Source organism: Rhinoderma darwinii, chromosome 4, assembly GCF_050947455.1.
Source record: "Rhinoderma darwinii isolate aRhiDar2 chromosome 4, aRhiDar2.hap1, whole genome shotgun sequence".
Taxonomy (NCBI): Eukaryota; Metazoa; Chordata; class Amphibia; order Anura; family Rhinodermatidae; genus Rhinoderma; species Rhinoderma darwinii.
Genome location: NC_134690.1, coordinates 138,516,818 through 138,541,971, shown reverse-complemented (window position 1 = coordinate 138,541,971; position 25,154 = coordinate 138,516,818). Strand labels below are relative to the sequence as shown.

Below are 25,154 nucleotides of genomic sequence, written 5' to 3'. Positions count from 1 at the left end.
CCAAAAAATACATTACGAGCACCGAATTTATTATGTGTTTGACACTTGTTGCACCTACTAGGTCTGTACAGGTCTATACGTCTGTACAGAATAGATACTTGGATCAATGATTTGCTCCTCCCAGACCTTTCTCACAGTGTCTGTGCCCAGAAAGGTATCTTCAAAAAATAAAAATGCTTAACATCACACTACATTTGTAGTGTTTTTTTTTTGTTTTTAGAGATAAAAGAAAACTGTTGACTGATCCTATTCCTTTTTATAGGGCTTTGATTGAGGCCAAAGTGCATCAGTTTGCATTAGTCTTTCTTATTTCTGTCATGATTTTTTTTTTTTTTATTGAGGTCAATAAGTGACAGATTAAAAACTTATGGAAACTGAAAAATAGATGACAAATTGACATCATATTGTCTTAATCAGTTTAGATTCGTTGCAGATAAAAAAAAATATTCTTAAAAACGGCAATGGTGAGAAGTAAGTCTCACGGCGCACAGACCCTGGTTTCCAAAGTACTATACAAAGCATCTGCTCTGGTGTACAATGCAGCTTTGTAGAAGCCATTTTTATTTGGCCTTAACATAATGGACACCCCTCAACGTTTGGCGAATGTTTAGAGGAGATTAATAAATTGTAGGAGAAAAAATTTAACTATTCGTCAACAAAAGGTTTATGTTCACTGACTTTGGAGGGCTTATTGAGCATCCCTTTATATGCTGTGTACACATAGAGCAGCCTAAGTTTAGGCATGTGTTCGTACCTACAGTGTTTCATTTAACCGATCCCTACTTTCTTTACATTTTCTTCTTTGCAAATATTCTGTGCTTTTGTAGTATTAAAGGGTTTATTCAGTCCTAAGAAACGCCATCAATATCTGATCGGTGGGGGTCCGACTCCCGCCACTACTGCCGATCAGCTGTTTTGAGAAGTCCACAGCACTCGTATGAGCACTACTTCCCCTTCATTTCCTTTACTGCTCACACTGTGAATCACCGATACATATGGCGGCGGTTCACAGTATTACAGCCTTCACCCATTCACTTCAATGGAAGTGCGATGTAATGTTGTGAACTGCCGCTACAAGTGTGTTGGCGATTCACAGTGTGAGTAGTAAAGAAAATGAAGGGGAAGCAGTGCTCGTAGGCCATCAATTTATTAGGACTGGAAAATCCCTTTAAATTAAATGTAATTGTGTCGACATAACAATAAAATGGAATATACGTGTTTAGTCCTTTACAGATCTTCAACATAGGCCATTGCTTTGTGACTTGACTGTAGAAGAAGGTCAAAGGTTAAAAGTAATATTTGGCTCAAGCACTGGTTTCCATGTCATTGATGTGGATTCTGGAAATACATACGACATCTACATACCATCTCATGTAAGTAACGGAAGAACTCCATGTTATTGTAATATGCTTCTCAATTTATAGATCATACTGTAATTGTCCATATACTAATAAACACAGATAAGCATATATTCGATGCGGTAGTAGAATTATCTTTTCAGGAGGAAAGGGAATGATGAGTAACACATAAAAGTTACGTATCCAAATCCCAAGTCTCCCTTCATCTCTTTTCTCTAGTTCTGTTAGACCATTAGAAATTGGACCAGTAAAAAGTGACCAGGGTGAGAGCACATCTCAGCATAAAAATATCAGGATATGAAGATAGAGAGCACATCTCAGCATAAAAATATCAGGATATGAAGATACGTTAGATTTGTCTGGACTATGCATGAACTTTGCTATGCCTTTTTGCAGATTCAAGGTAACATCACTCCACATGCCATTGTCATCTTACCCAAAACAGATGGCATGGAAATGCTTGTGTGCTACGAGGATGAGGGGGTGTACGTGAACACCTATGGCCGAATAACTAAGGATGTGGTGCTTCAATGGGGTGAAATGCCAACTTCAGTAGGTGAGCTTTTTTAATATATAAATACTATATTATGCATGCTTTATGATATATTATATTATTTTTGGTAAAAAAAAGAGATACTTTAGAGGTGTAACTATTTGATTTCCCCCAGTCCTGAGGAAATCTGCTTTTGGTTATAGTATGGGGATATCTTCCGATGTGGGAATAAAGTTTGGTAAAAACCGCAAATGGCAGGGATAATAGATTCCTTTCCATCCCACTGTTTTCTGAATCCAGGAGCACTTGTAAGCGGCACCACTCCTTTGAAAATACTCCTTTTCCACTTCATAGTTGAAGGTCTAAACAGATTATTCCTACTGTTGACTTTTAAGTGTAAATCGTGTTTATTAGTGTCTGTGTACGTATGAGTCCAATGCTACTGCCAGTTTGTTTGTTTTTTTCTTTAAGATGTCGCACTGTATTTCTAATTATACTGCGGACAGCAGGACTTTACTGTATGTTGTTTTCTGAACTGAGATCTCAATTTAGACTTAATTCCTTGATTTTTTTTTCTGACCTGAAACTATGTTGTTTTTAACAGCGTATATACATTCCAATCAGATAATGGGCTGGGGAGAGAAAGCTATTGAAATACGTTCCGTGGAAACCGGGCATCTGGACGGGGTATTCATGCACAAGAGAGCCCAGAGGTTAAAATTTCTGTGTGAAAGAAATGATAAGGTATTACAAGATAATGCTTTTAAGTAAGGTTGTAAAAAAGCAAGTAACAAGTAAATGTTCATCTAATGGTTGCTAGCTTTGACTAATCTCCGCACAGAGTTTATCCACATGTTAGATTTTTCAGTCTAAGTCCCCATGCACACCACGTTTATGCCCTACGTTTAGCATGTACTGTTAAGTAGGTTGAAAAATACACTGGTCCATCAGCTTTTAGCAATCAATTACCGGTCTTTCATTGCTAGATTAGTTATAACCCTCCATGCCATTTGTCAGTAAATGATAATCTTGCCATTTTTTAAATGCTGACATAGTATTTGCCATTACTACCTCCTGAGCTAGGGCTTTCCATAGTTTGACTACTCTAACTGTAAAGAACCCTTTCCTATATTGATGTCTAAAACGCCTTTCCTCCACATGCAATGGCTGTCCCCTGGTCCTTTCTACAGGCCTTGGAAAGAACAAATCATGTGATAGTTCTTTGTATTGACCACACATATACTTATACATGTTAATAAGATCACCCCTAAGGATCTTTTTTTTTCCAAGCTGAACAAGACAATTTTTCTAGCCTATCAAAGTAAGAGAGACCTTCCATCCAATTTAGGCTATGTTCACACGGGGTATTTTGCCGAGTTTTTTGACGCGGAAACCGCGTCGCAAAACTCGGCAGAAACGGCCCGAGAACGCCTCCCATTGATTTCAATGGGAGGCGTCGGCGTCTTTTTCCCGCGAGCAGTAAAACTGCCTCGCGGGAAAAAGAAGCGACATGCCCTATCTTCGGGCGCTTCCCCCTCCGACCTCCCATTGACTTCAATGGGAGGCAGGAGAAAGCGTATATCTCGCTGTTTTATGCCCGCGGCGCTCAATGGCCGCGGGCGAAAAACGGCGCGAAAATCGGCGTGCAGGGAGAGGAATATCTGCCTCAAAGTTCCAAACGGAATTTTGAGGCAGATATTCCTCCCCCAAAATACTCCGTGTGAACATAGCCTAAATAATCTAGTCATCAACCTTTAAACCCTCTCCGGTTCTCCTATATCTTTTTTATAATGTTGAACCCAAAACTGAATCCCATATTCAAGATGAGGTCTTATAAGGGATTCATAAAGGTGTAATATTACATTTGAATGTAGGGCCCATCCCCTGTCTAAACAGAACATACATTTTGTTTCTGCAATTTGGGCACACAGAACATAGTGCATTTGGAAAGACTTCAGACCTTTTCACATTTTTCACGTTTTGTTATGTTGAGGCCTTGTGCTAAAAAAATAATAATTCAAGATTCTCCCCATCATTTTGCACTCAATACCCCATAATGACAAAGAGAAAACAGAACTTTAGAAATTGTTCAAATTTATTAAAAATGAATAACTCCTATTTCTCATGGACATAAGTATTCAGACCCTTTGCTATGACACTTGAAATTAAGCTCTGGGGGTCTTGCATTTCTCTAGATGATCTTTGACATGTTTGTACACCTTGATTGGTGTCCACCTGTGGTAAATTCATTTGATTGGACATGATTTGGAAAGACACAACCCTGTCTATATAAGGTCTCACAGCTGACCATGCATAATCAGAGCAAAAACCAAGCCGTGAGGAGGAAAGAACTGCATGTAGAGCTCAGAAACAGGATTGTGTGATGGCAAAGATCTGAAGAAGGGTACAAAAAAAATTCTGCTTTACTGAAAGTTCCCAAGTCCACAGTGGCCTCCATAATTCTTAAATGGAGGAAGTTTGGAACAAACAGGACTCTTACTAGAGCTGGCCACCCCACCAAACTAAGTAATCGAGGGAGAAGGGCCTTGGTAAGAGAGGTGACCAAGAACCAAATGGTCACTCTAGCTGAGCTCCAAAGATCCTGTGTTCAGATGGGAGAAACTTCCAGAAGGTCAAACATCACTACAGCACTCCACCAATCTGGGGTTTATGGCAGAGTGGCCAGGAAGAAGCATCTCCTCAGTAAAAATCCTGCATGGAGTTTGAAAAAACAACCACCTAAACGACTCTGTGAGAAACAAGATTCTGTGGTCTGATGAAACCAAGATTGAACTTTTTGGCCTGTGATCTAGGCATCATGTCTGGAGGAAACCAGGCACTGATGAATAGAGTATAGTACAGAGATATTCTTAATGAAAACCTGTTCCAAAGTGCTCTGGACCTCAGACTGGGCTGATGGATCACCTTCCAACAAGAGAATGACCCTAAGCACACAGCCAAGACAAGACAGCAGTGGCTTAGGGACAACTCTGTAAATGTCCTTGAGTGGCCCAGCCAGAGCCCTGACTTGAACCCAATCGAACATCTCTGGAGAGACCTGAAATTGGCTCTCCACCGACGGTCCCCATCCAACCTGACAGAGCTTGAGAGAATCTGCAGAGAAAAATGGCAGAAAATCGCCAAATCCAGGAGTGCAAACCTTGTGGCATCATACCCAAGAAGACTGGATGCTGTTATCACTGCCAAAGGTGCTTCAACTAAGTGCTGAATAAAGGGTCTGAATACTTGTCCATGCAATATTTTAGATTTCCTTTTCAATAAATTAGCACAAATTACTAACATTAATTTTTCCCATTATTGAGTGCAGAATGATGGGGAAAACTTGTTTTCTCTTTTTTTTAATTTTAGCACAAGGCCTCAACATAACAAAATGTGAAAAAATTGAAAGGGTCTGAAGGCTTTCCGGATGCACTGTATTATCAGTAAGGTCTAGTAGGTTATTCGTAAGTCAACAAAAAAAAAAAATAGATCCTACTGGCAAGTAATTGGCTTCAATTATCCCTGGACATTTGAGGCCCATTATTGTATCAGAGCCTAGGTCCACCAGAGGAGCCTTTAGTAATCTGGAGGGCTTGTCCAACCATGACCCTGAGCATTTCTCAAACCTTAGCCCTCACTTCACATCTACTCAACTCTTGCCTGATCACTATTTGTGACATCATTCTTTATTCTTAGAAAGATCATTTGTATTTAGGATATGCAGATTTTCTAGAGGGAGATCCATCCCCCTATAATTCCCAGAGTGGAGAGCCGCCTATAAAAAAAATTACTGACGCAGTCAATGTCTGTATTATATGGATGACCATTCTTTTGAATTTTCCACATAAAATACTGCATTTCCCATATAGGGTTTCTGAAATCAGACCTGTGCCAATTGCAGGGCCAACTTCAATCTGAAAAACCTCATGATAGGTCATCAATAGCTCATGGATCGGGGTCCGAATCCTGGGACCCCCGCCGATCAGCTATTCTGAAGAGGATGCAGCGCTTGTACGAGCTCTGCTTCCCTTTAATTTCTACTTGCTCACTATGAATCTTCAACACACATTTAGCGGCGATTCACAGGTATTACAGCCTTTTCTCCCATTCACTTCGCCGCTAAATGTGTGTCAAAGATTCAGTGAGCAAGTAGAAATGAAAGGGAAACAGAGCTCGTACGAGCACTGCACCCCCTTCAAAACAGCTGATCGGCAAGCAACCCCGGGAGTTGGACACCAACCCATCAGCTATCCTGAGGATAGGCCATCAATTTTTACTGGTTGGGAAACCCGTTTAAGGAGACTACTACATTAAATAGCAAATCAGTACCTAATAGACTTTTATTTTTTTAAGTCGGTTTTACTCTTCCTGAAGCCTTAAAGAGGCTCTGTCACCAGATTATCAAATCCCTATCTCCTATTGCATGTGATCGGCGCTGCAATGTAGATAACAGTAACGTTTTTTGTTTTTTTTTAAACGATCATTTTTGTCCAAGTTTTGAGCAATTTTATATTTATGCAAATGAGCCTTTCTAATGGACAACTGGGCGTGTTTTCTCTTATTTCCAACTGGGCGTGTATTGTGTTTGTAACATCTGGGTGTGTTTACTTGTTTTACTAGCTGGGCGTTGTGAATAGAAGTGTTTGTCAGCATCATATGTCAGCATCATCCACTTCTATTCACAACGCCCAGCTAGTAAAACAAGTAAACACGCCCAGATGTTACAAACACAATACACGCCCAGTTGGAAATAAGAGAAAACACGCCCAGTTGTCCATTAGAAAGGCTCATTTGCATAAATATAAAATTGCTCATAACTTGGCCAAAAATGATCGTTTAAAAAAAAACAAAAAAACGTTACTGTTCTCTACATTGCAGCGCCGATCACATGCAATAGGAGATAGGGATTTGATAATCTGGTGACAGCCTCTTTAAGTTGCAATGATTTTAGTCTGCTGTTTGTTATACTAAGCACTTTTATAGAATATGTCTATTTAACATAGGCAGGACTTGTGGTTCCACAGCAACTAGCCATAAAGGCAGCTTTACATTGCACTTTACAAAAAGCACAGTCACAGATATGCATCTAATGAGTAACTTCGGCTTATGAAAGCCGCGTTCTAGAGTCCCTTACATTCGTCACCTCCATCACTATCATTCGTGATTGTAAGTGTGTTTCAGGAGTTTGTTTACTACTCCGTTATTGATTCACAGTTATTGATTTTAGCTTTTCTCTCAAACTTTTTGAAGTATGAGTTGTCGGTACAGAAATTAACCTTTGCTCCCTGTCCTTCATGCTTATTAGACCAGAATACATATTCTGTGTGAGGCTGTTGCTCTTTTTGTTTACTGTTTTACTCTGTTAAGATTGACAAATTTCAGGATTTTTTTTTCTTGTCTTCATCATATCCAGACTTCAATCCACCTTCCTCTTCCAAAATAATACATTGGTGGAAGTTGACTACTTCCCCACATAAATAATTCATGGTACTTTACATGATTTCAGTTCTCATGGGAGTTTCAGGATCTTTGAGACTTTCTTTGCTTCTACCCTGATATTTAAAGAGGCTCTGTCACCACATTATAAGTGGCCTATATTGTACATGATGTGATCGGCGCTGTAATGTAGATTACAGCAGTGTTTTTTATTTAGAAAAACTATCATTTTTGACGGAGTTATGACCTATATTAACTTTATGCTAATGAGTTTCTTAATGAACAACTGGGCGTGTTTTTCTATATCATCAAGTGGGCGTTGTACAGAGGAGTGTACCACGCTGACCAATCAGCGACCAATCAGCGTCATACACTTCTCTCCATTCATTTACACAGCACATAGGGATATTGCTATATCGCTATGTGCAGCCACATAAACACACTATAACGTTACTGCAGTGTCCTGACAATGAATATACAGCAAGGCAAGCGTAATCTCGCGAGATTACGATGTAACCTGTCATTTCAAACGAGATTACGTTTGCCTTGCTGTAAATCTCACAGAGACGCTACAGAAGTGACAGGATTCTGAATACACATCACGTCCTGGCTGGAGGTAATGTATATTCATTGTCAGGACACTGCAGTAACGTTATAGTGTGTTTATGTGGCTGCACATAGCGATATAGCTATATCGCTATGTGCTGTATAAATGAATGGGGAGAAGAGTATGACGCTGATTGGTCACTGACTGGTCAGCATCATACACTTCTCTCCACAACGCCCACTTGGCCAAAAAGTAAAACAGCCCAGTTGACCATTCAGAAACTCATTAGCATAAAGCTAATATAGGTCATAACTCCATCAAAAATGATCGTTTATCTAAATAAAAAACACTGCTGTAATCTACATTACAGCACCGATCATTTTTATGTACAAGATAGGCCACTTATAATGTGGTGACAGAGCCTCTTTACGTAACAGCTTAAACCCAACAAAGTTAAAGCAACACTAAACCTATAAATTAATAATTAAAAGTAGACCGGAAATATACTCATACGGCTTGTCAGTCTGCAGGATTGTTTTATTGTTCATTACCCTCTGATCTCTTCTAATTTCATCTGCCAGATGACTAAGAGGGTGGGACTTGACTAAGGGGCGGGCACTATTATTAGCCAGCCTCCTATTGCAAACAGAGCAGAGGAAGAGGAGGGGGTGTCCTGCTACAGCTAGACACAAAACTCGGAGGAGGAGGAGAGTGAAATGTTAATCTTCCGGGACTCATGTAGAAGAATTCTTTATATATTTTTCAGTTTTGAATATTAGGCAAAGTAGGATGAAAGGAGAGGAGGAAAGTGAGGATTTTTTTTGGATGTCTAGTTCTTCTTTAATCTCTTGGGGACACAGCCAATTTTAGTTTTTCCATTTTAGTTATTCCAGCGTCTCATTCCAAAGGCCATAAATATTTTGTTGTCAACATAGCGTATATATGAGCTTGTTTTTTGCGGAACGAGTTGTATTGTTAAATGGCATCATTTAGTGTACCGTGTAATGTACTGAGAAAAAAAAATGCAAAATTTTTTGTGGGATGGAATAAAAAAAAATGCAACTTCAACATAGTTTTTGGGGTTTTATTTTTACGGCATTCACTGTGCGGTAAAAATGACATGAAATTTGTATCGTTTTTTTTTTTCTTTAACTACTTTTACAAAATAATACTCTATTAAAAAAAAGTTGTTTTGTATCGCCATATTCTGAGAACCCGTAACTTTTTAATTTTTCTGTTGATGGAGAGGTGTGAGGGCTTGTTTTTTGCAGGGCGAGTTGTAGTTTTTATTGTTGTTATTTTGGAGTGAGCACAACTTTTTGATCACTTTATATTCCAAGTTTATGGGGAAGCGGGATGACCAAAAAAACTACAAGTCTGGAACGTGTATTTTTACCCTGCGACATTCGCCTGGGGGGTGAAATAAAGTAAAATTTTGATAGTTCAGACTTTTATGAGCGATACTAATTATTATGTTTATTGATTATAATATTTTTTGTGAAAATTTGGAAACTGGTTATTTTCTGGACTTTTTAGGGTTTCTTTTATATTTGCAAAAATGTTATTAAGCATTTTTTTAATATTTTTTTTATTTTATTTTAGTACCGATAGTATATGATTGTTGGGATGGGTATACACATTAGATGTATGTCGGCTGAACCTGCCGATTTCGGTGGGACCGGCAGGCCATCTAATGTGTATGGCAGTGTCCCGACGGGAGATGTCGGGAGAGAAAAGGGCCGGACATATTGGATTCCAATATGCCTGATCCTTTTGTTTGCAAGGAGATAAGCCGCTGCCAGCTGAGCGCATGTGTATGCGTTTGGGAGGAATAGCTGTTGACAAACCAACAGCAACATATCGGCATGGGGAGTAACTGGGGGACAGAGGGAGTCCTCTCACTCTGTCTAACCCGCTCAGATGCTGTGGTCACTACTGATTGTGTTATATGAGTAACTGAACAGCCGGGATCAGCAATAACTCTGATCTCAGCCATTGCAAGCGGGTGTCAGCTGTTTGAAACAGCTGCCACCCATCGCGAATGGGGTTAAGATCTAAAGCTGGCTGTAAACATAGGGAAAAAATGATTAGAACCCACTGTGTCTTTTTATGAATTTCTCTGACCAAGCCACACCTCCTTATGACCGTTGTTTCTACCTAATGGCTGCCGCTCCTGTCCATAATCTGTAACACACTGTGCCTGCGCTCGTTTCCTGGATACATGACGTGTCTGGTCACATGCTCCTCCATTTACGGCCATGTTATGGACGGAGTGGCGGCCGGACAGAAGATACAGCTGTCATAACAAGGGGGTGTAGCTTATGAAAGCAGGCAAACCGCACGGAGCTTCACATAAATAAATTTAAGTACGTTTATTAAAATAATGTTAAGGATTCAATACTGAACATTTTCCGAAAACGGCCAACCCCTTTAATTGCTAATTGGCATCAGTCTCTTGAAGGGCGGAATCAAACGAGTGGTAATATAATAAAGGAAAGAGGGAAAAAATATATTATTTTTTTCTCTCCATATCGAGAAAGTGACTAGGTAAAATGTATAGGCCACTTGTCCCACCAATGGATGTTGAATTTTAGTTTTTCCACTAGATTATTTATTGATTGCTGACTATAGATTATATAGTGGATATCAACCATAATAATGATGTTGTTTTTCGCAGGTATTCTTTGCATCGGTGCGGTCAGGAGGCAGTAGTCAAGTCTTTTTTATGACGTTGAACAGAAACTCCATGATGAACTGGTAACAGAGCTTTCCAAGGAACTCTATTCAAGGCATTCTTTCTAAACTAGGTTTGGTTTTGTAGACGTGCATAGCCTCGTGGAACGTGCTACCATTTAAACTGTCCAGGCACATGACTTGGTAGCTGGGTGTGCAAGTATTCAGCAACCTTGCCCTACAGCCAGAACAGAGACTTTGCACTTGAACACTGGGAAAACTGTGGCTCAGAGGTCCACAGATTAAGCTGTGTTATAGTGGCTTGTTCATTTTACCTTTTCATTGTGTCTTATTTTGTAAGAAGACAAAACAAAAAAAAGAAGTATTGAGATTTGAGCCAGTTTGTTGATTTCTGTCTGCCTGCTCTAGCGTTATATATAAATATACATATGTTGTAAAATTACTGAGTAAAATGAGACAGCACAATAATGTACCTTTTTCTGTTTTGCTGAAGGTTAAAGCTGTATAGCTGGGTAATTAAAAGAAAAAACCTTTTTGCCTTCATCAACCTGAATGTTGCTTTTTGATAGCAACAGCCTAAATAATTTTTATCGGAAAACAAAGTTTCCTTTTCTTTTAGGAAACGTAATTTATATGGCTAAACTAGCCGTAGTCTAAAGAAATCGAATGCCATTATTCAATCTGTCTGTTCATTTATTCTATCGATACACGCATATTGGTGTGTGTTGGTATAGTAATGGGCAGCAGGGTAATGTGTGAAATAGACGCAGAGGTTGTTACCTGTGGTATTATTCTTTTTGTATATTATGCAACAGGTTAAGGCAAATAATATGAGGGAGTGTAAATGAGGGCACCTTTTAATTTTCATTCACATTGATGCAGCTATTCAGATAGATGGCTATTAGGCAATAATAGGACTTTTGCCAATATCGTCACAGCGACACTTTCTAGAACTAATAAATTATGACGTCAGGAGCTTCTGTGAGGCTGTGGCTAATACGGTTAAAAATTGGTCAAAAATAAATCTTTTTAACCGAAGGATTGCAGGACTGCGATAACTGCCCCCATGGGTTACAAGCATTAAGCTGTACAGGCCAACGTTGTAAAGACAGACAGATTTAGTTTTTAAAAATTACCCAACGTATAGTAACAGACCACATCTGTGCAAAAAATATAACATTTCTTAAAAAAAAAAAAAAAAAAGTGTGTACGTAGTTCAGGTGATTCAGTCTTTCAACACAAAATGCTCTAATAATTTAAAGATAAAAAAACGTGTATCAAAAGATTATTTTTTTTAGCTACAAAGCATGGCTGGCTGTGGTAATAGGGTGTTACATCCAGAAAACTGTGTTGCGCTTCTTCTTTTCTTACTATATTTTTGTTTAGATTTTTTAGTTTTATTTTTTTGTTTGTTTTATTTCTACCTACCTCGTTTTTGTTTTTCTTTTGCATGTCTTTTCTTTATCTGTTTATTGCAGCATTCTTGCTCCTTTGAGTACTTGCAGAGATGTGTTGATAACTGCCAGTGAAATCCCGTTCGTCTACTTCCTTAAAAAGCTTAAATACACTGAATTTTTAGACCATAAGACTGCGGACTTTTCCGAAAATTGTTTGCACTCCGCTTGGGCACTGATACACTGGATCAAGTTTATGTAGCGGTTATAGATCAAGAGGAGAAGAGTGTGGCACCCTGTGTCATTTACAGTTTGGTTGCAATTGTTTTTATTTAGTGGCTGTGATTGTACTTTCGCAGGGTGCTTTTAACATTCTGTTGCTAACTGACAAACTTTTACCAGTAAAATAATTAAAAAAATTACACTTTCAATTTATTCTTTTTTTATTGTGGGTTTTTTGGGATCCAGTAATGAAATAAAGGGAATTAATGTGTTTAAAGACTGGTTGTCGTTCTTTAATGAAATATTAGGTACGCATTGCCAATTTTGAATGAAAATATTTCTGTATGTTAAGAATTCTAATGATAAAGATAGTTTTGGGTCAGATATGCTGCTTAAAAGTACACAGCGTATCTGACCTAGAACCCGCAGGGAATTTCGCCCAAAAAGCCGCACCAAATTGTGGTGCAAATTTTCGGGCTGAAACAGTGCTGGAAGAAAAAAAGAAAAGCCAATAGTTACCCCACGGGTGTTGTCGTCATAGCGACACGACCCTCTGTTCTCCGTGAAGACTGGCCTCCATCATCCTAGGAGGCCGAACTGGAAGGAGAACAGAGGAACGTGTGTCTATGACAACGTCCGTGGAGTAAGTATTAACTTATTTATTAATTTTAAACAAAGAGAATGTTTTTTTTTTCTGATCCGCAAAAATCACAACATTTGCCATTTGTTGCTTGTTTTACCTCCTTAATTAATTCAAAGGGGAAAACCTGCAACAAAAGAGCAACATTTCCTCAGCATAAATTGACATGATGCGGATTTAAAAACTGCACAGCAGGTCAATTTATGAACGTTTTTGCTGCAGATTTTTTTCTGAAGTGTGTGCATGACATTTGTTTAAATCTCATTCACTTTGCTGCTACTGTAAATGCTGTGGATTTTCCGCACAGAATAGTTTGTGGAAATTCCGCAGCGGTTCCGCTACATGGGAACCCAGCCTGACCGTTCTCTCGTGCATCCTTCTCAGATTGACCTGAATATTATAATAGCACATGTATAATTCGGAAAGTTTGATTCAATTGCTTTGCATTACAATCCAATTGTAGTAAATAGGAAAAAGTGGGAAAACGGGAACTCTCCGTTAAATATTCCTGATGAATTTGATACAAACTTCTGTACACAACATTCGGCACCATGCAGAATATATCTCAACTCCTAACAATTAATTAGAAATATAAAAACACTTATTACCCCAGTCTGCATTCTCCAGAAACTACTTTGTGGAAATCTGGCAGAAAAAAATGATCCATCTCTTCCGGGTTCCCTCCAACTTCAGTGGATGGATGACTGATTGGTGGGACTTTTGCAGATAGTAAATAAAGTCCTCCAAACTGCTGCAAAGCTCCGAGAAACAAAGCAGCATAAGCCCCTCATTTTCAAAATCATGAAAGGGGAGGAGAAAACAAACTGATTTTTCCAGAGACTGTATATTGAAAACTTTGCTTCTTTTTTTATTTTTAAAATACAACAGAAGAATATCATGTTTTTCTATTTTTTATTTACAGACCCGTTAAGGCTTCGTTCACATCTGCGTCAGAGCTCCGTTCCGACGTTCCGTCAGAGCTTTCCATTGGAACGGAACCCTGACTGACACAAACTGAGTTTTCCGTTTCCATCATCCTTGATTTCAATAGTGACGGATCCGGTGCCAATGGTTTCGGTTTGTCTCCGTTGTGCAAGGGTTCCGTTGTTTTGAAGGAATCAAAAGCGCAGTCAACTACGCTATTGATTCCGTCAAAACGACGGAACCCTTGCACAATGGAGACAAACGGAAACCATTGGCACCGGATCCGTCACCGTTTAAATAAAAGGTGATGGAAATGGAAATCTATGGTTTCCATTTGTGTCTGTCATGGCTCCGTTCTGACAGAAAGCTCTAACGGAACGTCGGAACGGAGCCCTAGCGCGGATGTGAACGAAGCCTTACTTTGTCACTAATAAACGTTTTTTTTAAATAAAAAAACAAACAGTAGTTATCTATAACAGGTAGGTAGGAGATAGGGAAGTATGAAACTGGTGACAGTGCCTCTTTAAATAGATCTAATTTTCCCTAGTAGATTGTGTACCTTTGATCAAGGTTGTGCACTTTGTTATTTACTGATATGCTAATAAGCACAGACCTGGGTAGCCGGGAAAGCGCATTAAAAAAAAACTACTGAATGAAAAACAATAAGTGCTTTTTTGTGAAGAAAGGGCTACTGATTTATTTCCAGCTATTCTTGATCTATTATTTTACAGCGATCATTTACTGCCTTTGTAAGCGAAGAAAAATATATTTAAAATGGAGAAACCGCTTTGATAAAACAAAAACAAGGGACATCCTACTCACATTGATCTTCCATAATACAATTTGCATTGATCACATAGACCCTTCTCTATAAAGTATCTAAAGGATAGCCATTAAGAGATTGGATGTCCATTAATGAGTGGAACAGGAGATTCTCCAAAAAGACACATGAATATAAATGCGTTTTTTTAACTTGGACTCCTCATTGAGTATTCTTCTTCCGACACCTTAGATTCTAAATGATGCTGAAGTATAATATTTTGCTGCAATAGCCTATAAGTAACATAAAATAGGCAAAACAGTTGTTCTATTATCCTATAACAGTGCTATGATATGTCAAATATTAATATTTGATAGGCTGTGTTTTTATATGTCTCAAAACCTTTCCTTCATATCACACAGATTTTTGCATGATGATTGTACTGCAAATATATTTACTAAAACTTGGCTACCCATGCAAGAAAGTAGCTCTGTGGCAGCATGAACTTCAGATGCATATATTTTGATGTAATATTGCCCATGTCTTCGTTGCCAATCTATATTTCCAGCCTTTAGGCCTGTCTTGATATGGTAATGTGATGGCCTACAAGATTAATTTCCTCATGTGGTGCATATGGCATAAGAAAGAGCAAGTCGTTTTTCATGCATACAATGCAGTCCCTAGCAATTTACAACAATGCAGATTTCATTGGAGAATGTATTGTACCATTAGTAGTCGAGGAGGTAGGTCATTCACATTACACCAAAACATTCATGTACACAAAAGATTGACAACTAAAGGCCCATCTAAATTTAGCAATAATTTGTTAAGATTCGTCTGCTTGTTCACAATCATAGTTTACACTATTGTTTATCGCTCAAAATTGATTGTGCATACATGAAGATCATGGCTGTAAATGTCGCTTGTCCAATAATTACAATACATATGGCGGAATATATGCAATAATTGTAGTGATGGAAATGTCCATAATATACTTTTAATCGTTTTTCAAACCCCCGATCGTTCATTGATGGTTTAAAATATTGCTACATGTAAATGCAGTCTAACATAATCAATTCATTTGTTTTTGGCCACCTCTGGTAGTATCTCCCGCAGCAACAACGGAACTGTACTGGAGAGCCTTTAAAAGGCTGATGGCTCAATTGACTGGAGTATATGGACCGGAACTCTTCCTTCTGTATCACAGCAAGAACCTTCCCAAACGATACAAGAACTCACACTTTAGATATCTGGTTAAAGCCGCTAGAGCAGGTATTCCTATACTTTGGAGAGAGCGGAAACCCAAAGGTTACGCAATGGTTTGCAGAATAAATTATATTATGTGTATGGAAAACTTGATTTAATCTGTGAAGGGGACAAACGAGGGTTTTGAGGCTACTTGGTCTCAACTGGTAGCGTTCCAAGTTTCTTCAGATTATAGAATGGAACTATTGAACTAATGGAGAGACATTACGTTCCAAATAGAGGGAGGTAACGGCTAGCAGGACATATGGGGAGTGTTGGGAATGAGAAGGAGAGAGAAAAAGGATAAACATTTTTCCCTCTTTATTTTTCCTTTCTGTCTTTTTTCCCTTTTATTCTTACTGTCTTAAAGTGAAAATAGGGGATGGACATTAATTGTTAAATATATGTAGAATGAAAGATGGGTAATTGGGGAAGATTTATATAATTGGTTCAAATGTAAATTCATTAATTATGTCTCCTTTTCTCCCTTTTTTTTCTTAATTTTTTGGATTATGTCACGTTTTTGTACATTATGGGATTTGATTATATCTTGCTGACGTTACATTTCCACTGAATGCAACAGAAAGAATATATATATATATACACCATGTTCCAAATTATTATGCACATTGGATTTAAGTGTCATAAATATTTAATTATTAGTGTTTCAATTAAACTCATGGATGGTATTGTTTCTTAGGGCTCTTTGGATCATTGTAATCAATCTCAGACACCTGTGATAATTAGTTTTCCAGGTGTGTCCAATCAAAGGAAAACTACTTAAGAAGGACGTTCCACATTATTAAGCAGCCCACAGGTTTCAAGCAATATGGGAAAGAAAAAGGATCTCTCTGCTGCCGAAAAGCGTGAAATAGTGCAATTGTGATACCCAGGAAAATTGCGGTTTATTTACTGTCATTGTACTGTTGCTTTCGTATGCAGGTTTTAATGTGCTTTATTCTGTAATCATGGTTGGTACTGAATTCACTTCCCTACATGACTCAGCAGAAACATAAATGGGCTGTTTCACCTTAAGATGTATTCTCCAGAGAGAGGGGAGGGGTGTAGCTAGCTGGGACAAAGGAACGAACCTCACCGAGTGGAGCAGAGGAGTGCAGAAGTGAGGAGAAGTGTGCAGCAGCATGCAGGCAGAGGAGAGCAGACAAGTCGGTGTCTGAAGTTGTATTCAGTGAGATGCTGCAGCAGCCATGTGGAACTGAGAGGAATTTTGTGAGAGGATCAGCAACAGCCATGTGGAAGTGAAAGGAGTGCAGGTCAGTGTGTGTTGCATGTGGTACAGAAGCCAGACAAGGAGCTTGGACACTACTGAGAGTGCCTAGAGCAAAGCAAGGAGCTTGCACACCAGTGGCGTAGCTATAGGGGTCGCAGCGGTCGCAGTTGCGACTGGGCCCCTAAGCCTGGGGGGCCCACGGGCCCCCGTTGCCATACAGCATGTTTTCTAACTAAATCTTCTGTGCCGTGAAGCCGGCACTTCCTGGTTCCGGTCACATGGTACACTTAGTGTACCATGTGACCGTGTTGTCACGTGACACGGCTTCCAGACAGAGCAGAAGAGTCGGTGCGGAGGACTGCAGGTAAGCTGCAGTGTAATGTAATGTATTGTGTTGTAACGTTATGTATTGTAATGTAATGTATGTGATGCCTTGTAATGTATTGTGTTGTATGCGGAGGAGAGGGGGGAGCGTTAAATCACAGCCCCCCCCCCTCCTCCACCGCAAACTGCACAATACAGTATAATACACATGAGTGTATGAGAGCGGGGCTGCGGCTGTGTAATATAGTCACTGCCCCGCTCCTGAGTCCTGATAACAAGTGCGCGCTGTCAAGATGATGTGATGCGGCCGGCGCTGCACTAATGAGCGTCGGCACTGAAGACAGAACATGGTGGGCGCGCTACAAAACACCCCCATGTTCTGTCCTCAATGCCTGAACCGCCGCTCATTAGTGCAGCGCCGGCCGCATCTCCTCATGCTGACCGCGCGCGCACTTATATCAGGAGCGGGGCATTGGCTGTATTACACAGCTGCAGCCCCGCTCTATAACGGCGAAGATCAAAGAAACCGCTCATCTCCGCCGCTATTCTCCTGAATGCTGCGATCACAGCTGACTGCAGCATTCAGGGGAAAATGAGAAGGGGGGATGCCCCTGGATCGCGTCACAGGGAATTCCTGTGACGCGATTAAGGGACATACCATATATGGGCAGACAGCCCAGGGTCTGTTGAAGGACCCCAGGGCTGTCCTACCATATTTCCTGTTAGGGCATACTGAGGTATGTCTTAACAACTGCCTGTGTACTATCCGTACACAGGCTAATGTACTGGCATATAGCTATAGGCCAGTACATTGAAGTTTAAAAATAAAATAAAAACAAAGTAATGTTAAATAAAATAAGACTTTAAAATAAGTCTCAATACATAAAACATACACATAATCTGTATTGGCGTGGCCGTAATAACCTGCACAATTTTTTTGCATCATTTATGATGTGTACTCTGTAAAAAAATAAAATAAAAATTGCTTTCTATCACTTAGGCCCCATTCACACGACCGTGCCCGCAATCAGGGCCCGCGATTGCGGGCATGGCCGGCTGCCGACTGACACCCGCATTTTCGGGCCGTGCTCCCATACAAAGTATGGGAGAACGGCCCGCAAAATGCAAAAGGACGGACATGTTCCATAATTTTCGGAACATTTCTACGGCACGGACACCCATCCGTAGCGCTACGGAAATGTGTCCGCGCTCAATGAAAGTGAATGGAGGTTATTTACGGTCGTGTGCATGGGGTCTAATTGTGAGGCACAAGGTGCGATGATGAATTTATCCTCCATGTGCCTCACATTAATAGTAATTAACCCCATCATGTACCTTACACTTTAACCCATTATGACTGAGAAACATGATGAGGTTAATTACTATTAATGTGAGGCACATTCAAAATTCATCATCACACCTCGTGCCTCACATCAGAAAAGGGAAGAACTTTTTATTTTATTACTGTTGGCAAAGTAAACGAAGTATCGGTATCGAAGTCCAAATTTTGGTATCGTGACATCCCTACACTGTGGGTCGCGTCCCCCTGGGGGTTCGTGAGTCACTCACCGAGGTCCCGGTTCCAATCAATGCTGGAGCAGGGAGCTGACATCTCCTTGATCCAGCATTCCCTGTGCCGTGAGCGGCTCGACGCAGGCAGGCGGGATGTAGCGACATCATCGCGCCTTCCTGCGCGGAGTCACTCATAGTACACACCGGAGGAGGCGAAGGATCCTCCACTCGACGTGGGAACGGGGATAGGTAAGTAATTATGCACATATGGGGGCATTATACTGTATGGGGGGGCTGATATTGCGGGGGGGGCATTATACTGTATGGGGGGCTGATATGGGGAGCATTATACAGTATGGGGCTATTATGGGGGGGCAGTATACGGTATGGGGCTATTATGGGGGGGCAGTATACGTTATGGGGCATTATACTGTGTGAGGGCAGCTATGGGAGCATTAACTGTGTGGGGGCATTATACTATGGGGGCTGTTGGGCAAGGCGTCTGGGCATAGGAGCGCGCAGGGGTCTGATGATGATGGTGGTGCTGGGGAGGGGTAGGGGGGCCCAAGCTGAATTCTTGCACCCGGGCCCATGAGCCTTTAGCTACGCCCCTGCACACAGCCTAGAATCCCCAAGGGACACCATTCCTCTGTGATAGTGCAACTGGATTGGGACAGTCAGTAGCACACCTTCCAGCACAGTATAGAGAAGAAAGAGGACCAGAGCACACTTGGAGGATTTACAGACAGAGTCAGGGAGATGAAGCAGGTACCACCATTTGCAATACCCTGTGATATGTTTATACTACTTAAAGACATTGCCTCTGTAACAAAAGTAATCACCAAGCATATTGTGCCCAGTAAAACTACTGTGAAAGTTTATTGAACCCTGTCTCTTGAAACATCCTTATTTCGGGGTACACTACATAACATCCCAGGGGACAGAGAACAGTGTATCCCACAAGCACCACTTATTTAATTGGTTCTGCGGCTCGAGGAGCGGGAGAGAGAAAGTGCGCCACCGTGACGAAAGGGCGCGAATACCAACTTCATCTCAGAGAGCCCCACCCACCGCGACTCGGCGCCCGCGTTACCACAAATACCTTGGACAAGGTATGAAAACATTGGATATTTCAAGAAAACTTAAGCGTGATCATCGTACTGTGAAAAGATTTGTGGCTGATTCAGAGCACAGACGGGTTTGTTCAGATAAAGGCATAATGAGGAAGGTTTCTGCCAGACAAATTAATAGGATTAGGAGAGCAGCTGCTAAAATGCCATTGCAAAGCAGCAAACAGGTATTTGAAGCCGCTGGTGCCTCTGGAGTCCCGCGAACTTCAAGGTGTAGGATCCTCTAGAGGTTTGCAAGTGTGCATAAAGCTATTATTCGGCCACCCCTAAACAATGCTCACAAGCAGAAATGGTTGCAGTGGGCTCAGAAATACATGAAGACTAATTTTCAAACCGTGTTGTTTACTGATGAGTGCCATGCAACCCTGGATGGTCCAGATGGATGGAATAGTGGATGGTTGGTGAATGGCCACCATGTCCCAACAAGGCTGCAATGTCAGCAAGGAGGTCGCGGAGTCATGTTTTGGGCTGGAATCATGGGGAGAGAGCTGGTAGGCCCCTTTAGGGTCCCTGACGGTGTGAAAATGACCTCTGCAAAGTATGTAGATTTTATGACTGACCACTTTCTTCCGTGGTACAAAAAGAAGAACCGTGCCTTCCGTAGAAAAATTATCTTCATGCATGACAATGCACCATCTCATGCTGCAAAGAATACCTCTGTGTCATTGGCAGCTATGGGCATAAAAGGATAGAAACTCATGGTGTGGCCCCCATGTTCCCCTGACCTCAACCCTATTGAGAACCTTTGGAGCATCCTCAAGCAAAATATCTATGAGGGTGGGAGGCAGTTCACATCAAAACAGAAGCTCTGGGAGGCTATTCTGACATCCTGCAAACATATTCAAGCAGAAACTGTCCAAATACTCACAAATTCAATGGATGCAAGAATTGTGAAGGTGATATCAAAGAATGGGTCCTATGTTAACATGTAACTTGGCCTGTTAAGTTTTTTTCGATTGAAAGAGCTTTTGATTTCTGTAAATATGACCTCCTGATGCTGCAAATTCAACAAATTACCATTTTAGTTCTCTTTACAACCTTTAAAATGTTTTGATCTCTGTTGTGCATAATAATTTGAAACCGTGCATTTTGAGTTTTTTACTTCTAAAAAAAAATCATTAGGAGATTTGTGCAATAAAATTTGCATTATACTCCAACAGTTGATGGCTTGAAGATTATACTGACTGTCATTTGCATCGACTATTTAGGAAAATCAGCGAAAAATAACATTTGCATAATAATTTGGAATGCGGTGTATATGTGCAAAATGGAAGAACACCGCACCAGGACTTCAGGGTAAATGAATAAGTGTTGGTTTAATTAGCTCACTTTGTGGCGATTAAACCAACACTTCTTCATTTATTCTGTTAGTCCTGGGATATATGGGACTGTCATCACCATCAGAAAATCCAATAGATGAATGTGGGTTTGAAATATACCAAGTGTCAGCTGCATAGTTTGTTGAAGGAGGAATAAGGGTTCTCCAACACTGCCCGACGTGGTCCGTGTAAACTAACGGCAATCGATGAGACATCTCATTGATCGGCGCTCGTTTGCTCCTTTCACAAGGAGCTATGTATGGGGATGAGCGCCCGTTACTACGATCGCTCATCCCCATACATTTCTATCATGTTGGCAGCGCGTCTCCCTGTTTACACAGGGAGATGTGCTGCCGACAACGATAATATTTTCGGCTGCATAAACGATACAATCCGCGTTCGCTCGTTCATCCGCTGATCATTGAACGGGAACGAGCTTTCTGTGAACGCTCGTTTGCGCGCTAATTGGCCCGTGTAAAAGGGCCTTAATGGTCTGGGTCTTTAACACCTTCGCGCTCAGCGACGTACTATTCCGTCATGGTAACCATATTGTTCGCGCTCCGTGACTGAATAGTACGTCGCGAGAGGAACAGCCATTTCGGCCTTCCTCCCGACACATACAGGAGCTGTGACAGCTGCTGTCTCGTACAGCAGTTGCCGCAGCTCCTACAGTGGGGACCGATCGCGGTGTCCCCGCTGATTAACACCTTAGAAGCCGTGTTCAATAGCGATCGCTCACTATGACCCACTATGCTTGCTGTCAGAGAGCAGCTGACAGCTCTAATACACTGCACAAGGCACGTAGTGCAGTGTATTAGAATAGCGATCAGGGCCTCCTGCCCTCAAGTCCCCTAGTGGGACAAAGTAAAAAAGTAAAAAAAAAAGTTGTGTAAAAATAAGAAAATAAAAATAAAAATCCCCCTTTTTCCCTTATCAGTCCTTTATTATTAATAAAAATAAACAAACCATACATAATTGGTATCGCCGCGTCCGTAACATCCTGAACTACAAAAGTATTTAGTTATCTATCCCGTACGGTGAACACCATAAAAGAAAATAATAATAATAATAATAAACCATACCAGAATAACAATTTTTTGGTCACTTCACCTCCCAAAAAATGGAATAAAAAGAGATCAAGAAGTCGCATATACCTATGTATAGTACTGATCGAAACTACAGTTCGTTATGCAAAAAACAAGCCCTCACACGGCTTTCTTGATTGAAAAATAAAAAAGTTATGGCTCTTAGAATATGGCAACACAAAAGTGTGCAACCGCAATAAGACATAAAATAAAAAAATAAACATATGGTATCGCCGTAATCGTATCGCCCTGGAGAATAAAGTGAATGTCATTTGTAGCGCACGGTGAACACTGTAAAAAAAAAATTTAAGAAAAAACAATAGTAGAATTGCTTATGTTAGTCACCGTGCCACTTAAAAATAGAATAAAAACTGATCAAAATGTTGCATGCACCACATGAAAATGGTAATGAATTCCTCAAGACTTCTTCTTCTGATATTGGGTCAAATGCTGAGCGTGAAGAAGAGGGAGTGCGGGAGGGAAGGGGATCGATGTTACTAGGGGACTGAGAGATAATATCATGCCGGATGTTGTCAATTTTAACTTTAAAATAATTGGCCAGGTCTTCAGCACTGAGATCTGTGATTGGCGTCTGCACTTTAGGACTAAGGGGGGAGTGAAAAGTATCAAAGAGGCGTCTTGGATTATTAGATAGTGTGGAGATGAGAGAGGTGAAATAGACTTGTTTGGCTCGGTGAAGGGCAGAGTTGTAAGTTCTCAGCATAAATTTGTAATGGAGGAAATCTGCATCCAAATGCGATTTTCTCCACAGTCGTTCGGCACATTTCAAGCACCACTGCAGAAAGCGGGATTGAGGCGTGTGCCAGGGTTGTCGTTGTCTTTGTCGAGTGGTTCGGAGTGTAGGGGGGGCTGCTTCATCCAATGCATTCTTGAGAGTGTTATTGTAAAGTTTGGCAGCCAGATTGGGACAGGAAAGGGAAGAGATAGGGGACAATGTTTACTGTAGACTGTCTATGAGTTTCTGAGTGTTAATGGCATGTAGATTTCTGTATGTCTGATACGTAGGGATGACCTGAGAAGGCAGAGAATATTTGATAGTAAAGGAGAGAAGGTTATCGTCAGAAAGTGGGAGAGGAAAGTTAATAAAGTCAGAAACTGAGCAGAGACTGAAGAAGAGTTAGGAGAGTTAGTAAGTTGTGACAGACCTAGGGACGAGGTTAAAAATAGAAACTGGGAGGCAGATGGGGAGATTGGGTTATCAAATAAAGGTGATCCTGTCAATCATTCATAGTGACCAGACTGGCTTCATGCCAGGCAAGTCAACCTCTATTAACCTCCGTAAGGTCTTAATTCACAACTTTTTCCAACATGCCGATGCTGGAGACTGGGGCTTGGCCTCGTTAGATGCGGCTAATGCCTTTGACTCCCTGGAATAGGATTTCTTGTGGGCTTGTATGCAGGCCTTTGGTTTTGGACCCTCCTTTTTGAAATGGGTAAGCTTTCTGTGTCTCTCCCTGGAGGCCTGTGTTATGGTAAATTCAGAACTATTACCTTATTTTAGTATGATACGCCAGGTATGCCCCTCTCTACAAGCTGCCATTGACCTGAATGATGAGTTTGGCCCTTACTCAGGCCTCCTCATCAATTTGGGACAAGTCTACCCTCTAGACGAGGGGTGGGGATCCTTTTTTCTGTCGAGCTATTTGGATATTTATAACCTCGTTCGCGGGCCGTACAGAATTATCAACTTCAAAATTAGCCTGTTATATGTGGTCAAACATGTAATTAGCTCACCCCTGATGTGATGGTTGGAACTGCTTCTCTATGGTGAGGCGTGTGATGTTAGCCGGTATTGATGATGATGTGTCAGTTAGTCTGGAACGCAGTCATCTCTTTGGTAAGTTTTGAAAACACCTCGCAGCAGTAAGTTGCTCTGTAACCAGATTATCAAATCCCTATCTCCTATTGCATGTGATCGGCGCTGCAATGTAGATAACAGTAACGTTTGTTTTTGTTTTGTTTTTAAACGATCATTTTTGGCCAAGTTATGAGCAATTTTATATTTATGCAAATGAGCTTTGAAATGGACAACTGGGCGTGTTTTTTTTTTGTATTTCCAACTGGGCGTGTATTGTGTTTTTACCAACTGGGCGTGTATTGTGTTTTTAACAACTGGGCGTTGTGAATAGAAGTGTATGACGCTGACAAATCAGAATCATACACTTCTCACCTTTCCACCCAGCTTCTTTCACAGCAGACAGCGTGACGTCACCCACAGGTCCTTCAACCTCGGCGTCGGGAGTTGTAGTATTACAACTGATGGAGTAGTGAAGGCTGCTTTCCCCTGATCTAGGATATATTATAAATGCTTTATAGAGTATCTGTCCGACTAATAGGGAGTCTATGGTTTTGAATGACATCTTGAAGCGTACGGGGGGGGGGGGGGGGTGTTGAAAGGAAGTGAGCTACACTACATATGGTAATGAGCATGAGGCGGCACACTACCCCGATTCTATTAAAAAAAGATCATGAGAGTCGATTGAGGACTAAACACAGCGCCGCTCCTGTCCATGCCAGGTGATCATCTCAGTGTGACTAAGCTGCAATACCAGACACCGCCCATGCACAGGAGAGGCGCGGTTTCTGAATGAAAGCAGTCATGTTTTTGGAAACCTCAAAACCCCCTTAACATATGCTGCCACCTTCCCGTCAGCCCCGTTCTGAAATTAAGGATTTCACTTACAGGGGGCATTGACGTCCTGATTTAAAGTGCTCTCTACCAGGGGCGTAACTAGGAAAGACTGGGCCCCATAGCAAACTTTTGACTGGGGCGCCCCCCTCCCCTGGGTGTCACACAACCCCCCCCCTTTGTAGATAGT

At 41.0% G+C, this 25,154-nt stretch overlaps 1 protein-coding gene across 13 annotated transcripts in view; it reads left to right on the top strand.

Moving 5' to 3' along the window:
• The window catches only part of TNIK (TRAF2 and NCK interacting kinase), a 286,263-nt gene extending 273,842 nt beyond the window's left edge, over positions 1–12,421 (top strand). For 12 of the 13 annotated variants that reach the window (XM_075861602.1, XM_075861604.1, XM_075861603.1 and 9 more), the window contains 4 exons: positions 1,224–1,373; positions 1,755–1,914; positions 2,456–2,595; positions 10,512–12,421. In XM_075861602.1, the coding sequence (XP_075717717.1) occupies positions 1,224–1,373; positions 1,755–1,914; positions 2,456–2,595; positions 10,512–10,595 (534 nt within the window). In that variant the 3' untranslated portion in view covers positions 10,596–12,421. Of the gene's footprint in view, positions 1–1,223; positions 1,374–1,754; positions 1,915–2,455; positions 2,596–10,511 lie in introns of those variants that run through there. The other variant, XM_075861607.1, reaches the window with a different exon arrangement.
• Positions 12,422–25,154: the final 12,733 nt, after the last annotated feature.